General features: G+C 35.5%; 2 protein-coding genes across 2 annotated transcripts; one reads left to right on the forward strand and one right to left on the reverse strand.

Annotated features, from left to right (window-relative positions):
• The first annotated feature begins 906 nt into the window (after positions 1-906).
• LOC142532893 (peroxidase 42-like) lies at positions 907-2,863 on the forward strand. Its single transcript, XM_075639434.1, has 4 exons — positions 907-1,215; positions 1,301-1,489; positions 1,816-1,981; positions 2,176-2,863. Exons 1-4 carry the CDS (start codon positions 991-993, stop codon positions 2,583-2,585), a joined length of 990 nt encoding a protein of 329 aa, XP_075495549.1. The 5' UTR covers positions 907-990; the 3' UTR covers positions 2,586-2,863.
• A 1,173-nt stretch (positions 2,864-4,036) lies between these two features.
• Positions 4,037-12,015, reverse strand: LOC142532901 (calcium-dependent protein kinase 2-like). The gene is made up of 8 exons (XM_075639446.1): positions 11,042-12,015; positions 8,123-8,266; positions 7,890-8,042; positions 7,653-7,762; positions 5,422-5,589; positions 5,201-5,328; positions 4,463-4,562; positions 4,037-4,371 (listed from the first exon to the last, which is right to left on the reverse strand). Exons 1-8 carry the CDS (start codon positions 11,799-11,801, stop codon positions 4,297-4,299), a joined length of 1,638 nt encoding a protein of 545 aa, XP_075495561.1. The 5' UTR covers positions 11,802-12,015; the 3' UTR covers positions 4,037-4,296.
• Between the last annotated feature and the right edge of the window lie 2,534 nt (positions 12,016-14,549).

Consider the following 14,549-nt stretch of genomic DNA (forward strand, 5'->3'; position numbering starts at 1 on the left):
TAAATAAAACATTAATGAAGTAATGGTGAGTGAAATGATAACTAAATAAATTCATAATTCAAACTCACATGATAGTAGAGTCACCTAAATAAATAAATAAATAAAACATTAATGAAGTAATGGTAAGTAAAAGGATAACTAAGTAAAACATTAATGAAGTAATGGCGAGTGAAAGGGTAACTAAGTAAATTCATAATTCAAACTCACATATTTATGGATTGTATAGAAGTATAGATTAAGGTTGCTAATGCAAGTGTTGTGATATTTACTGTATACCAAGTGGTTACCAAATTGGGGCATTGACTACCTGTTTGATGTTTTAATTCACGTATCTTACATATATGGTAAATTATATAGTCGATTAAAATTTATCGAGACCCAAAATTTATATATTTAAGCCAAATTTCAACCATACATGCCTATTTTTTACTCAAAAAGATCAAGAAGCTAAAACTATAAAACATGTGGATCTAAAAAGCTAAAACTAAATCTTATCATAAGTTATGTTAATAGAGAATGAATCTAAGTTGTTGGTTTATCTTAAAATTTACCCTTAGTAGGTAAAAAGAAGTGGGAAGTGGGAAATGGTAATGCTTGCTCAAATAAGGCCAAAGGAATCTGCATCAAAATAATTTTAAAACTCTTCGGATCAGAAAAGTCCAAGTTGTTACCAATTCAAGCATAATTCTAGGGGTTTGGATCCTCCATGGTTGAAAACACAATATTTGATCATTTATAGATCTCACACAATGTAGATAAATCAATTATAACATAAGATCTAAATTATTATTCTAGCTCTTATTTTAAATTAAAAAAGAAAAAGCAGTCGACGATCCAAATCATAATTTTAGATCTTATTTTAAATTAAAAAAGAAAAAAAAGAAAAAGAAAAAGAAAAAGAGAAAAATTCTGCCTCTCTCCCCATTGTTTAAGCAAGAAGCCAAGTGATATAAGAGAGCTCGAGGCCAGTGACCTTTGCAAAGTGCAGCAATGGCTTCCATTTCCAAAGCCCTCTTCTTCCTTGCAACCCTCTACCTTGCATCCCTCTCTGCTTCTGCAGAAAGTGAAGATCCAGGCCTTGTGATCAACTACTACAAGGACTCTTGCCCTCAAGCTGAAGATATCATCAAAGAACAAGTCAGATTGCTGTACAAACGCCATAAGAACACTGCGTTTTCCTGGCTTAGGAACATTTTCCATGACTGTTTCGTTGAGGTAATTTTACGGGTTTGTTTTAGAGATATTTTAGGCTTATAGATCGATCTGTTTTTTTATGCTGTTTTTTTTTTTTGTGTTGCAGTCGTGTGATGCATCTTTATTGCTGGATTCAACGAGGAGGGTTTTGTCTGAAAAGGAGACAGATAGGAGTTTCGGGATGAGGAATTTCAGGTATCTTGAGACTATTAAGGAGGCTCTAGAGAGGGAATGCCCTGGTGTTGTTTCGTGCGCGGATATTCTTGTTTTGTCCGCTAGAGATGGCATTGCTTCTGTAAGTTTGTGCTCTCTTCTTTTCATTTTCTTGAATATCCATGTTTTAGTACGCTGGAAAACTCGACATAAGTTCTCGGATATTCACTTGTTTTAGAATTTCCCAAATTTTGGCGAACACCGCCTTCCTGAGTTTCTGACTCAAATTCTTGTCCTTTCTTTACATTCTTATGCTAAAATGGTTGATGTATCATGTTTTGGTTAATGGAAGTTTCCAGTTTTTAAGTGCCTCTATTTGTGGATCTACCCAATTTGGTGTTTTACCACGGACACTGATTTGTAATTCTTTTTTTTATATAAATTTTTTTCTTTTTTGTTTTTGGACAGGTTGGAGGTCCATACATTCCCCTTAAAACTGGAAGAAGAGATGGTAGGAAAAGCCGAGCAGATATACTTGAACAGTACTTGCCAGATCACAATGAGAGCTTGACTGTTGTACTTGAGCGTTTTGCTAGTATTGGAATTGATACCCCTGGACTAGTTGCTTTACTTGGTACTGATCTACAATTTTATCCACCTGGAATTCATTTACATTCAAGCATTAATCATCATTGTCAAATAACTATAATTTTATCATAGATCCACCAATTATCAAGAGAAGTATGATCTTTTGAATAAACCCCACGTCACAGAAAGTAAATTTTTATCAGTTAGACAACAAATTTGATGGTAATTGTCATGTTACAGGCTCTCACAGTGTAGGCAGAACCCACTGTGTGAAGCTGGTTCACCGTCTATACCCGGAGGTGGATCCAGCACTGAACCCTGATCATGTTCAGCACATGCTCTACAAGTGTCCCGATGCAATCCCGGATCCTAAGGCCGTGCAGTACGTGAGAAACGATCGTGGCACGCCAATGAAGCTCGACAACAATTACTACAGAAACATATTGGACAACAAGGGCCTGTTGATTGTGGATCACCAACTAGCCACGGACAAGAGAACCAAGCCCTTCGTCAAGAAAATGGCCAAAAGTCAAGATTACTTCTTCTCAGAGTTCGCTAGAGCCATCACCATTCTGTCTGAGAACAACCCTCTCACAGGCACAAAGGGTGAAATCAGAAAACAATGCAATCTTGCCAATAAGCTCCATTGAAAGAGTGAGGAGTGTAAGTGACAAATAAGACAGCTTCTCTTCTGTTTGTGGCAAGAAGAAGGTTGTGATGGCCACTGGCCAATTTCAATTGTCGATCTGTTTCTTTGTACTGCAGGTTGTTTTTCGGTGTATGGAGTTCATATGGAAAATGGTTGTGTGGAATTGTTGTAAGGATTGAAGCTGGTGGATGTGTAGGATATTTGGCTGCTTGCTATGTGTTAGTAATGTATGTTGAATTTTCAGAAGCAAGAATCATGCTTGTTCTTTTGGTTCTTGAACTCTAGAGTTTGTTTGAAAGTGACCTTGTTTTCATAAAGAAAATAAAGCTTGACAAGGAAAAAATAAAGGGCCCCCTCACTGAAAGGGAATGATTTTATGAAAGTTGATGATGCGAGGATAAGATTCCTCCACATTAGCAAATATGGTTGGTTGTATATGTGTGTGCCAAGAGAGAGTACGAGGGAGATTTGTTTTTAAATCCTCAACAGCATTCAATTTCTGTTGGATCAAAATTTTTTCGGTAACATTCTTAGGGTTCACAATTATTTTTCACATGAAATTGAATACAAAATATTGAAAATCTGGAACATATATGTGATATCGTATAACATATTGTTTTAAATTTGATATAAAAATAAAATTTTGAGTACAAAATTGGTACAATTATATTAATATCGATATTTTTTGCATTTGTTTGTACGTTCATATATCATATATTAGTATCACATTTTTATATTTTGTACAAATTTTCATTCAAAAAAAAAAAACATAGGTCATTAATACAAAAATTTGTTATATATGTTTGGGTACTCAAAAATCATATGTTGATGTCAGATTTGAAACATTTTATACTCAAATATCATATATCAATATCAAATTTTCAATGTTAGATTTTTAATGTTGTACCGAATTTTCATCCGAAAAAAGACGTGTCATTAATAACAAAATTTGTTATATATTTTCGGGTACTCAGAAAACATATATTAGTGTCAGATTTGAAACATTTAGTAATAGAATTTCTTATATTAATAGCAGTTTTCCAAAATTTTATAATGAATTTTCATCCGGAAAAAATATTTCATTAATATCAAAATTGTTATTCATGTTTGGATATTCAAAAATCATATATTAGTGTCAAATATGAAATATTTAATTCTGATTATATATATATATATATTTTTTCCTAGATTTTTAATGCTTTGCACCGAATTGCATCCGAAAACACTTGAAGGCTCATAGAGTGCAACAACATTTTTTGTGTTTGTGAGAGACTATAGAAAAAAATTATTGTTCGGTGAAGATTTATTGATATTTGACCATATTCAGCTACTCAAATATACAGAAGGTGATTGTTTGGCGTTGCCGGCTTATATGAATGTCAGTATGTGTTTGACCTTACAAGCTAAATATTTCCTTCAAATGCACATTCCCAATAGGAGTATTGCTTGAGGTCCATGAAACGAGAAATAAATTTTATCTAAATCTATTTCCTCAAGGTCTTTGAGATAAGTATTAATTCTAAATCTGGATAATTCGTGCATTAACTCGACAATTACAAACAATCTTGAACTTGAGAAGCCTCACAAAACCATACTCGATTCGAAGAAATTAAAATATATGAGATGATCCAATGGGGAACCAATACATTTCAATATCTTCATAAGCAGAACTCTCTCACGTGTTAGAGAACATCCTGCTTAAAACATGTGCTCTAAAACAGCTTCGCAGGTTGCTGCATTCCACTTCTCATCATTGCACAGAACTCCTCATAGTTGATTCGTCCATCCTATAACATGTAAGCATGTAAAAAACGCCTTGTGTAATCCCAAGGGGCTATAAAGCTGTATGATATCTTAATACAAGTTGGATGTACATACATTATCTGTGTCCACCTCTGAGATTATTTCCTTGATGGTGGCCTCGTCCCCCAAGCCGTACTCCTTCATAGCACTTTCCAGTTCATCTCTCGTGATATAGCTGACGTTAATAAGAAAAATAAAATGATTATATTTCTTGACAGTAGTGCTTGAGGTAATTATCTTTGAAAGAATCATTGAGTCATCTTCCAAGAGCTCAGACTTGTGAAAAAAATGGTTTATAACAGAGTTTCATAATCAGGAGTCACAAGTCCAAAACCATTGGTGCACCAAAAGCAATAGATATAAACAGGCACATACATCCTTCAAACTTCCGGCCACAGTATTGGCATTGTTTAGAAAAAGAAAACCGTTTCATAAAATTGGTCTTTGGTGCTTATTTCTAGGCATTTGGCAACAAATGCCCCAGAACTTACATGTCTACCTTTTATCAATGATTACAAATATATATTCACAATCTCATGCTTATACTGTTATATGTGAGGAGCCGTGTCGAAAAAAATTCAAAACCTTGGCCGAGTTATCCCCCATGAACTAGAGCTTTTATGAAAGTGATATCTAGATAATTGATCACCAAAACAACTCGTGTCAAATTTAAAAACGTTGAACTAGCATAATCAAGCTTGGTGATTTAAAAAAAACCACCCTGAATTTAATTATTTTATTTCAATTTGGAATCTCACCAAGTATTCAAGAGAACTATGCCGCATTTAGCGAAAAGAAAAAAGATAAACTTACCCACTGCTATCTTTGTCGAAAAACTGAAATGCACTAAACAGATGTTCATCTCTTTCAAGCTTATGCCTGTGCATCGTGGCAGTGATAAATTCAATGTAGTCTATCGTCCCATTACCATCGACATCAGCCTGATATCAATAGCTTGAATTGTTAAAATGAAAAGTTGTAATCAAACTGCATAATGCCCAATAAAATTCTCTACTTAATGACGTGCTAATTACCGCTTCCATAAGTTGTTTTACTTCGGCTTCAGACAGTTTTGATCCGAGCCGAGCCAATCCCGTTTTCAATTCTTCGTAGGTGATGGTACCACTCTTATCTGTGTCCATATTAGTGAACATTGCTTTAAGACCTTTGATTTCTTCTTCCGACAAGCTTTCCGCAATAACCTGCATTTATTCCAGCAAATTGTAATATCCAAGCTTGGTGAACGGTAAGGTTTTAGATTTCGTATGTTTATGGACTATTTGGTTAAGTTTAAGCATGGTTTAGATGTTTAGAATCTTGATGTATGGTTTATAGTATTGTTGTTTATAGTTGATGTGTGGTTTTATTGTAGCGTCGTTGCGATTTTATTCATGGTAATTTGTATGTTGAGCCAATTGGTATGAGGCCAATTGGGGTGGTTAGATATGATTTAGAGGTGCAACTTTCTTGTTGAGTGTTGCCGAATTATGAGGAGAAGCGACGTTGCGATTCGAATTTAGTTGCAAAAGTTTATTGTTGGTTCAGAGGAGAGTGCACCCGCACTCTATTTTTCAGTGCACCCGAGGTGTCCAGAGTGCACCCGCACTCCAAAATGTAGTGCACCCGCGGTCCACAGTTTCAAATTTTTGGATGAGGTGCCGAAGGCACACCGCACCCGCTGTGAAGAAGGCAGCGCACCCGCGGTCTGTGAACAGTAAAAACGTGTTTTTGGTTTTAAGTGATATAATACAAGAGTTGACTCATTATTTCCTCATTTCTCTTCTCATTTCTCGGTTTGCAGCTCAAGGGAGACTAGGGTTCCTACATTTCTTTCTTTCCTTTCTTTGATTCAAGCTTATTGTTGGATTATTGAAGTGTGAGTAAGGTTCTTTTGAGTTCAATGAGCTAAGGTAAGCTTTTGGTTTAGTTATTCTTTGGATTTTGGTGGTGGGGAGAAATATTGTGTTTGTGGATTGTGTTGGTTTTATGGATTTAATGGTATGAGTTTGTGATTATTGAGATGATAATGGTGCAATACATGGTTTATTGTTGTAGGTTGTGTACCAAGAGATTATATTCAAGGGTTCTATTGGTTGTAAGTGGAATTTCATTCCTTGTGCTCACATGATAATATATGTATGGTGTTTCAATGGTTTTAATGTGCTATTCCCTTCATTTGATTCGTGATATGTATTGATACACTTTGTTGTATATTATGGAGGCATTTTATGTCTCAATTGTGAAAAAGGGAATACAAGAGAAAAGAGTCTTCAAAGTGTTTGATTTAATACCAAAGAGAGAGTTTAAATGATTTATTGGATTGATAGATACATAGTCAGAGATTGCATGCAATTAGTTGATCAACGGCCATAGGCTTATATCCCGACAGAGTAATCGATTTATATCGATGGGATATAGGTACAGAGACAGAGATACTATCTAGATATCAATCCAACAGAGAAAAGAGAAATACCATTGTTATTGTTATTCATACTATGATATTCATGTTTCAGAGTTGATGGTATTTAATGATTTCAAAATCATGTTTTACATAGTATGATATGTATAGCTTGTTATGTAAGAGTTCCACTTGCTGAGTTTTATAACTCATTCCAGATATTTCATGTGATGCAGATAAGAGCGACGGACCAGGACGTTGATTGGAGCCGATGTCATATGCATAGAAGATGGAAGGAAGAAGATATTTTGCTATACATGATCAAAATAATATTTTGTATTTTGGTGCAACATTTTATGGATCATGTATATACTTTTGATTGTACATTGAAATGTATTTTAAATCCTTCCTCCCTTCAAGCAAAATTTTTATTTAGAGTTCCGCTGTGATTTTTATTAATTGAGTCGAGAGGGTGTTACACTTAATAACCAAAATCCATCTGTTTTGGCCTTGTTCTTAGTCAACCTTTTTCATTCTGTGATTGTATCTTCTGAGTTCTGCCGAATATTAACATCACAGAACTAACAGCCATACATGCAGAAGAAAATGGTGAATCGTACCAGAACGAACAGAAACAATGTCTTTCTGAGATATATCAAGTGATTATGACAAATAGTGATGTGATATATTTGTTCAAGAAATTTAAAAGATTGAAAATTGAGCATCTTACAGAATGCAGCGTATTCAAACAATTTAACACTGTACATATTTGGCGGCATAAAGAGCAAGATTCTTTAAAAATTTGATCACTCTAACTTTCCAGTTTGCAGAATGTTTATCCAAAGTGAAAACAGAAGAAAGGTTTACCTTTAGTGCAAGTTTTTTAAGCTTATTCATTGCCCTGAACTGCTTCATTCTGGAAAGAACCGCACTATTGATTGGCTTGTCAGGGGCTTGCCCCTTAATCCAAGGGTGCTCTGGAAAATCAGTACAATGATTGTTTTAAGTTAAAGATGAATTGAAGGTCATTATAAAACGAATGAACGTTCTTTAACAAAAGAGTTTAGTTCAAGTGTCGATTATAATATTGAATATTAGATATACCAAGTACTTGAGTAGAGGTAATTCTTTTTACTGGATCCTTTGTCAGCATTTTTCGAACAAGATCTTTGGCACTGGAGGATATGGAAGGCCATGGCTGGCTGTCAAAATCAACTTCTTCTTTCAAAATAGCATCAAATATGCCCTTTTCAGTTTCTGCCGCATATAAATCAAAGAATCATTTAGAAAGGAACTGACGCGCAAAATGTGTACACATAAATCAAGATTGGTTTTACCAGCCCAAAATGGAGGCACACCACTGAGGAGGATGTACAAAATAACACCAGCACTCCATATATCTATTTCCTTCCCGTAGCTTCGCCGCAACACTTCAGGAGCAACATAATATGCACTGCCAACTATGTCGCGATAAATCTTTCCTGAAAGTTATTTATGATATTGCTAGTTATTAATGCAGAAAATACAAGAAGTCACTGAAATGCCAGCTAAATAGTTTTACTGAAATTAATTGATGCAAGGCATGAAATTTTATTAAAGACCATACAAAAGAAATGCTTATGTAAAATTTTTTCTTTTTTGGCATAAGAAACAAAATTTATTGATAAATTAAAATGTACAAACAAAGGATAAGACATTCATCCATTGTTTTGAAAAGACAAATGAACAAACCAATTGAATGCCTAATCTTGACAAGAATAATATCAGCATTGACTTAAGCTAATATAAGTTGCCATACAATTTTACTAAGGAACTAAATGAAAATATTGAAATCTTTCTCTCCTGTGCTTAAAGTGCGACCAATTTCTGTTTTTGCCCACAGTTGAGATATCTCATCATGTAATCCTTCAATAATCTGTTGGTTTCTTTTCTTTCCAAAATTCCCAGAAAAATGATATTATCAGTATCTTCCAGAATTTTTGGATTTCTTCCTTCCCACTATAACGTTATTTTCTCCTGTCACACTCATTGAAACCCGAATTTCATCAAGTTCTTACCACATTGATGTAACGAATCCATAAGATTGTAAAAATGTGATATTTAGATTCATCGCCATCTCTGTATAATACAAACCAGCTCGAGGACACCGAGAGGTTTTTTCCACTGTAGTACATTATAAGCATTCAATTTATTAAGTGATAAAATCCAATTAAGTACTTGTAAGTTCGAAGGAATTGAAGATTTCCAAACTAGAATTAATAACTCATAAGGTAATAAAGTTGGATCATCAATCAAATAGAGAGAAAAAAAAAAGAAAAAAAAAAGAGATTTTTAAGAGAATGTGCATAAACTCTCCAACGACCAAACCCTTCAATCACTCAACTTCATACAAACTAGAATGCTCTAATAAGAACTCCACTTCTTCATCTTTTATTAAAAGAACTTCCTTCCTAGAATGAAGATTCCAACTTACAGAAAAGCTATCATGGACCCAAACAAAATCAGATATAGGGCTATCATGAGATGATGATAATTGGAAAGCATTGGCAAACCTACTTGAAAAAAATCTTACCCCCTACCTAATCATCCTTCCACGACCTTAAATCTACATTTATCTCAAACTTCCATCTGACATTATCCTTGAATATATCTTATAATGCTTTGATTGCTTTCCACAGGCATTTGGAAGCACTCTTTGACAATATCGGACTCCCATTCCCCAAAACTAATCCAAAATTTTCTTACTATGCCCTATGCCATGATGTGCCTTTCCATTAACTTTCTTGACCCTTTTCATTCTTCCTGTTGGTCTTCCGTTAACCATAATTCAACAGGACACTGACAATAAGAAGCCACAAATACATTTTCTCCCTTCTTGACCCTTTTCATTTTCTTTCTCGGTCTCAGGTAGTCCTGTTAACCATAATTTGTGCATTTTTAAACACACAAATGCACTAATTTCGAAATGTTAACCAACCCCGGAAAGATATACTTTGATTGGAAAACCGAAGAATCATACACTAAAAAAAGAAGTGATGGTTCTCATCAGTCAAAGTTTTATACCATGTAACTTGCATTAACACTGAGAATGTGTTTCGCTGGCTTGATAAGATAACCAAGTTCATCGGAAGATAAACAATATAATTTTGTATGATAGTAATAATGTGACATAACTATTAATGAGTTTGGTTGATTGGATTAATGAAAATGTGAATTCAATTCTTGAAACATATTGACTATTAGACCCTCACTAAAAACTTCTTCTAATCACAAATTTTACACTTAATCATCTTTCCAATATTCATTAGTTTCCTCTCCCCCTTTCATGATTTCATCCAATTGATTCTATTATGCCATTAACATGTAAACAAGGACATTCAAATCTTTTATTCCTTAGGATTTTTGAATGATTGTTATGTGTTCTTCATAGACAATTTACTTGTTCTCATTAGCTTTTGATATCCTTTCTGGTTCAAATACTTTTTTTTTTTTGAGAAGAGGAAAACCTATGACATATTTTATGGGTGCACATGCTTTCAATGGCCAAGATATTTCTTTTTTTTTTTTCAAAAAATGCAAATGGCATGTCGAAGGAGTAGAAGATGAAGATATAAAATGTAAGGGATTGGGTTCCTCCACCACTTTTCTTTCAGCATGTCCCTCTGATAGTGCCATCCACAGTCCTTTACCTTTCCAACTTTTTCTAGATTTACATTTTCTGAACTATGAGAGATGGGGATAAAGACGAAAACTGTAGCTTTGGGTTTTAAATAGGATCGATGATAGATTATTCATTCTACATGGCGTTATGAATATCAAACCAACCAATACAGTGATTTGTGACAGTCCTATAGCTTTTTCTTAAGATAGCAGAAACTGTACCAAGATTTGGATGTGAATAGATTTCCCCCCTTTAGCGTTCATATGAATCATAGCCAGAGGTCATGACTCTAATCGCAATCCATGAAGAGATGCAAAGATAAGCCATCACAAATGAGCTCAAAATGCAATTCATGAAGAGGCGGGAAGGTAAATACTCATAGATGAGCTTAACCATTCAAACGCTTCTTTCAGAAATGCTAAAACTGTTTCCTAATGTTTAACTTTATTTATTTACTGAAATCCAAATAACTATTCATCAAAGGCTAGACATGTAGCACAAGGCAGGGCTCATACAGTGATATGCTCAACTGACATGATTGTCACCACTAAGGAAGAGATATACGTTTAGCACCACAAGCAAGAAAAATACACACCTTCTTCAATAAAAACAGAGAGCCCGAAATCTGTTGCTTTCAACCTTGCGTTTGTATCCTTACTTGAGAGCAAGAAATTCTCAGGTTTGAGATCCCTATGCATCACACCCATAAAATGGCAATGGTGCACAACATTCACAATCTGCCTACAAAGATCAGCGGCTAAGCTCTCAGAATAATGCCCCTGAGCAATAATCTTATCGAAAAGCTCCCCTCCACCACAAAGCTCCATTACTAGATGCACAGACATTCTATCCTCATAAGCACCCTTGAATTCCACTATATTAGGCTGCCCACTCAAGTGCTGCATTATATGAACCTCCCTCTTCATATCTTCCTTATCATTCTTACTCACAAGTTTCCTCTTCAATATTGACTTGCAGGCATATGGATGCCCAGAGCCAATCTCAGTACAAGAATAAGTTACCCCAAATTGACCCCTACCCAATTCTTTACCTACGTTGAATTTTGACTTGACATCCTCAAAGGGCTTTCCTAAAATGTTATTCGGCTCTAATTTTTGAATCTGGTTTTGGGGTTGCGATTGCTGGTGGTGGAGCCTCTCGGATTGTTGCTGGTGGTGGTGCTTCTCGGGCTGCGGCTGCGGATGCGGATGCGGATGCGGCTGGGGGGTATAGTGGGTTGATGGTTTTTGATGATCTTGGTGGCTTTGCTGGTATGCTGTGTTTGCTGTTCTTCCTGATCTATAGCCATTGGTATCGGGGTTTGTATATTTGTTCTTGCTGAAACACCCACCCATTTCTTTTGCTGGTAGAAAACGAAAATGGGGTCAATATTCCAGATTTCTGAACGGATTTTTTCTAAAAATACTGAAAATGTAATCCTGTGACTGAAACGGGCTTCCCTTGACAAATCCGTTAAAAGATGCAGACATCGATATAAGAAATGGAAAATCAAAAATAAAAACTTGGAAATGAAACCTGGCCAGGAGCAGTGATTGGGACCGAAGTAAGCTCCTAAAGATTTTCGGTGATTAACCTCGGCCTAGCATGGACGAATCACCACGGTGATTTAAAGATCAGAAAATGAAATCTTTCAGCGTGTTGACTCTACCGCTCTTTGGTCGAGTGTTTTATACACGTTTTGCCTTTCCTTTTTAATTTTTTTATTGTTTTGGTGCAAGAAAAACGAGGTTTCCTAAAAGATAATATTTTAAATAAAACCATCAAAATGAGAAAATAAATTATAAGAACATAAATTACTAATCAAGCAACTTATTAATCAAAATCTGGATTTTATTCAAAATGTAAAGATTGAGTTTGAATCATATGGAACATATGTGTTTGAATTTGTAAAAGAAAATTGCAAAACAAAATACGTAAGAAGATTACATTGGGCATATGCTCATTTGCTATCATCGTAGTCACATGAAGAAACTATCTAAAACACTGACAATATGTGTGAGGCCCAATACCTAAACTAGGCCCAGTCCATTATCATTTAATTATTTTAAATCCCAATCCATTTGATAGAAGAATCAGATCGCTCAAATCCAAAAAGTTCTTCCCCAGCCCTGCAACCCGGCGTCTTCCTTTTGTTTTCTGCTGTCTTCGCGTAGCGTCCCAGTTGCCAGATTTTTGTGCAGTAGCTTAGCAAATCTTCTTCATCCTTTCCATTTGTTTTTTTCCTGCCATGAATCGGAAGGTGACAAGCTCGAATTGGTTTTTTTTCCAGCATCAGTGCGCGTAGACTTTGATTTGGTTTTAGGTAAGCTATTGGCTTCGAATTTTGGTTGTTCCCGGTGTATTAGTTTATAAAAGTGAAGTATTGAGCTTTTTCCCTATTTTTCCAACTTGTTTTTTTTACGTGAACAATGTTTCCGACGACTTTTTCGGCGAGCCATCTTCGCAAGATCAACGTTGTGCGTTTTAGCCTAGATTATTGAGGTATTAAGCTTGAATTTCATATTGTAAAAGGGTTATGTAGGCTGCCCGGAAATTGAATTTTAGCCGCTTTGATTTAAATTATTTTAGTCAGTTGAAATGCATTATATTGAAGTGTATAGCGAATTTATATTGTAGGTTATATCGTTGGACGAGTTCATCAGGAAGTACTTAAGAATTATTGTGTTATTGTAAGTTGTAGTTGAGGTACGCTCAAACCTATATCATTATGACGTGTATATTGGCGTGTAAGAATATTCGGTGAATGTTGTTTGCTATTCTGTGCCTTGAATGTTTATTCTGTTGCATTCATGCATTAATTGTGTTGGCATAATATATTGAGCCTTGACTCCTTTGACGGCGATTTATGTTGATTCTGTTGAGTATATTGAGTCATCAGAGGGACGAGTGAGTTAGGATTAGCCACATTTCTAGATGACAGCTAGGGACGAGCGACTTAGCTACTCGCATTCCCGATGCTACGTGCATGGACGAGCGGCGGCTTGATGCTGCATTCCTGGCACGGGTGGCCACTGTTACTGTTGATGATGCTATTCGTTTGGACTCTGTTTGGTATCCGTTATTCCATTATTATCATTCATGCATCGCATATCATAGCATTTACTTGGTATTATTACATGTCTTTTATATACGTCGTAATTCTACTGGTTTGTCGTACTGGGGTCCGACCCCTGTTTTTTTTTTTATGTTGTGGTTGTTTTTTATGACATAGTAGGTCATTCCAAGGGATTTGACGCGTCTGGTGGAGCGTCAGCGAGTGGTACCCAGTAGTCAGTCGGTTTGTGTCAGAGTTCCCAGATATTTATATATATTATGCTGGTTTGATACTTTTGCCAGAGAGATGCCCTGTGTAGCTGTATGGTTATGTTTTATTGTTGTTAGGATTTTATTTGTGGTATGTTGTGTCTAGTCCTGGCCAGTGCGACTGTAGAATATTTGTTTGATTGATTGTGAACTTCTTGTTATTTTCGAGCGTATATTAATGTTGTTGTGTTTTGAGATTTTTGGGAAGTCCTACTTACGGGGAGGTCATGCCGAAATTTCTGTAGGCTCAAATGAACGTTTTAAACTCGTTTTCGCTGTTTACACCATTTAATCCTTGTTATTTGGTAATTAAATATTAATTAAGAGCACGGGCCCTTACAGTTTGGTATCAGAGCGTAACTGGGATACGCTCGAATTAGAGTCTAGGACACTCGAGTTTAGACACAAATAAAATGATTGTGCATGTGTTTGATTATTTGCTCTTACTTGTTTCTATGTTTTGAATTAATTGTATCGGCATGACTAGAGCGAATAGTTGATTAAGTTTTGACATTTAGTTTAGATATTGTCTATTAGTTAAGCTTATGTTCTTATACTCAACCGATTATTTTGTTTCTGCCTGTGGATTAAATCCTTGTGTCTTGTAGATGGCACCTGGACGTAAGGGTAGAAAAGAAAAGGAAGTTGTTCAGGAATCTGAAGCTCCTAATGTGAGAGGACTTAACGAGACTGACCCCCATGGAAGACGAGGTCGTCGTCTTCGTGGTGAAGCATGAAATGTTAACGTTGAGCATGAAGTGGATCAGTTGAATAGAGGA

Source organism: Primulina tabacum, chromosome 2 (assembly GCF_025594145.1).
Source record: "Primulina tabacum isolate GXHZ01 chromosome 2, ASM2559414v2, whole genome shotgun sequence".
Lineage (NCBI taxonomy): Eukaryota > Viridiplantae > Streptophyta > Magnoliopsida > Lamiales > Gesneriaceae > Primulina > Primulina tabacum.

Coding starts and splice junctions, on each gene's coding strand:
- LOC142532893 (XM_075639434.1), top strand. CDS start 991: ATGGCTTCCATTTCCAAAGCCCTCTTCTTCCTTGCAACCCTCTACCTT. Junction 1,490..1,815: donor CTAGAGATGGCATTGCTTCT/GTAAGTTTGTGC, acceptor GTTTTTGGACAG/GTTGGAGGTCCATACATTCC. Junction 1,982..2,175: donor TGGACTAGTTGCTTTACTTG/GTACTGATCTAC, acceptor GTCATGTTACAG/GCTCTCACAGTGTAGGCAGA.
- LOC142532901 (XM_075639446.1), bottom strand. CDS start 11,801: ATGGGTGGGTGTTTCAGCAAGAACAAATATACAAACCCCGATACCAAT. Junction 8,043..8,122: donor TGTGCCTCCATTTTGGGCTG/GTAAAACCAATC, acceptor TATATGCGGCAG/AAACTGAAAAGGGCATATTT. Junction 4,372..4,462: donor CAGAGGTGGACACAGATAAT/GTATGTACATCC, acceptor TACATGTTATAG/GATGGACGAATCAACTATGA.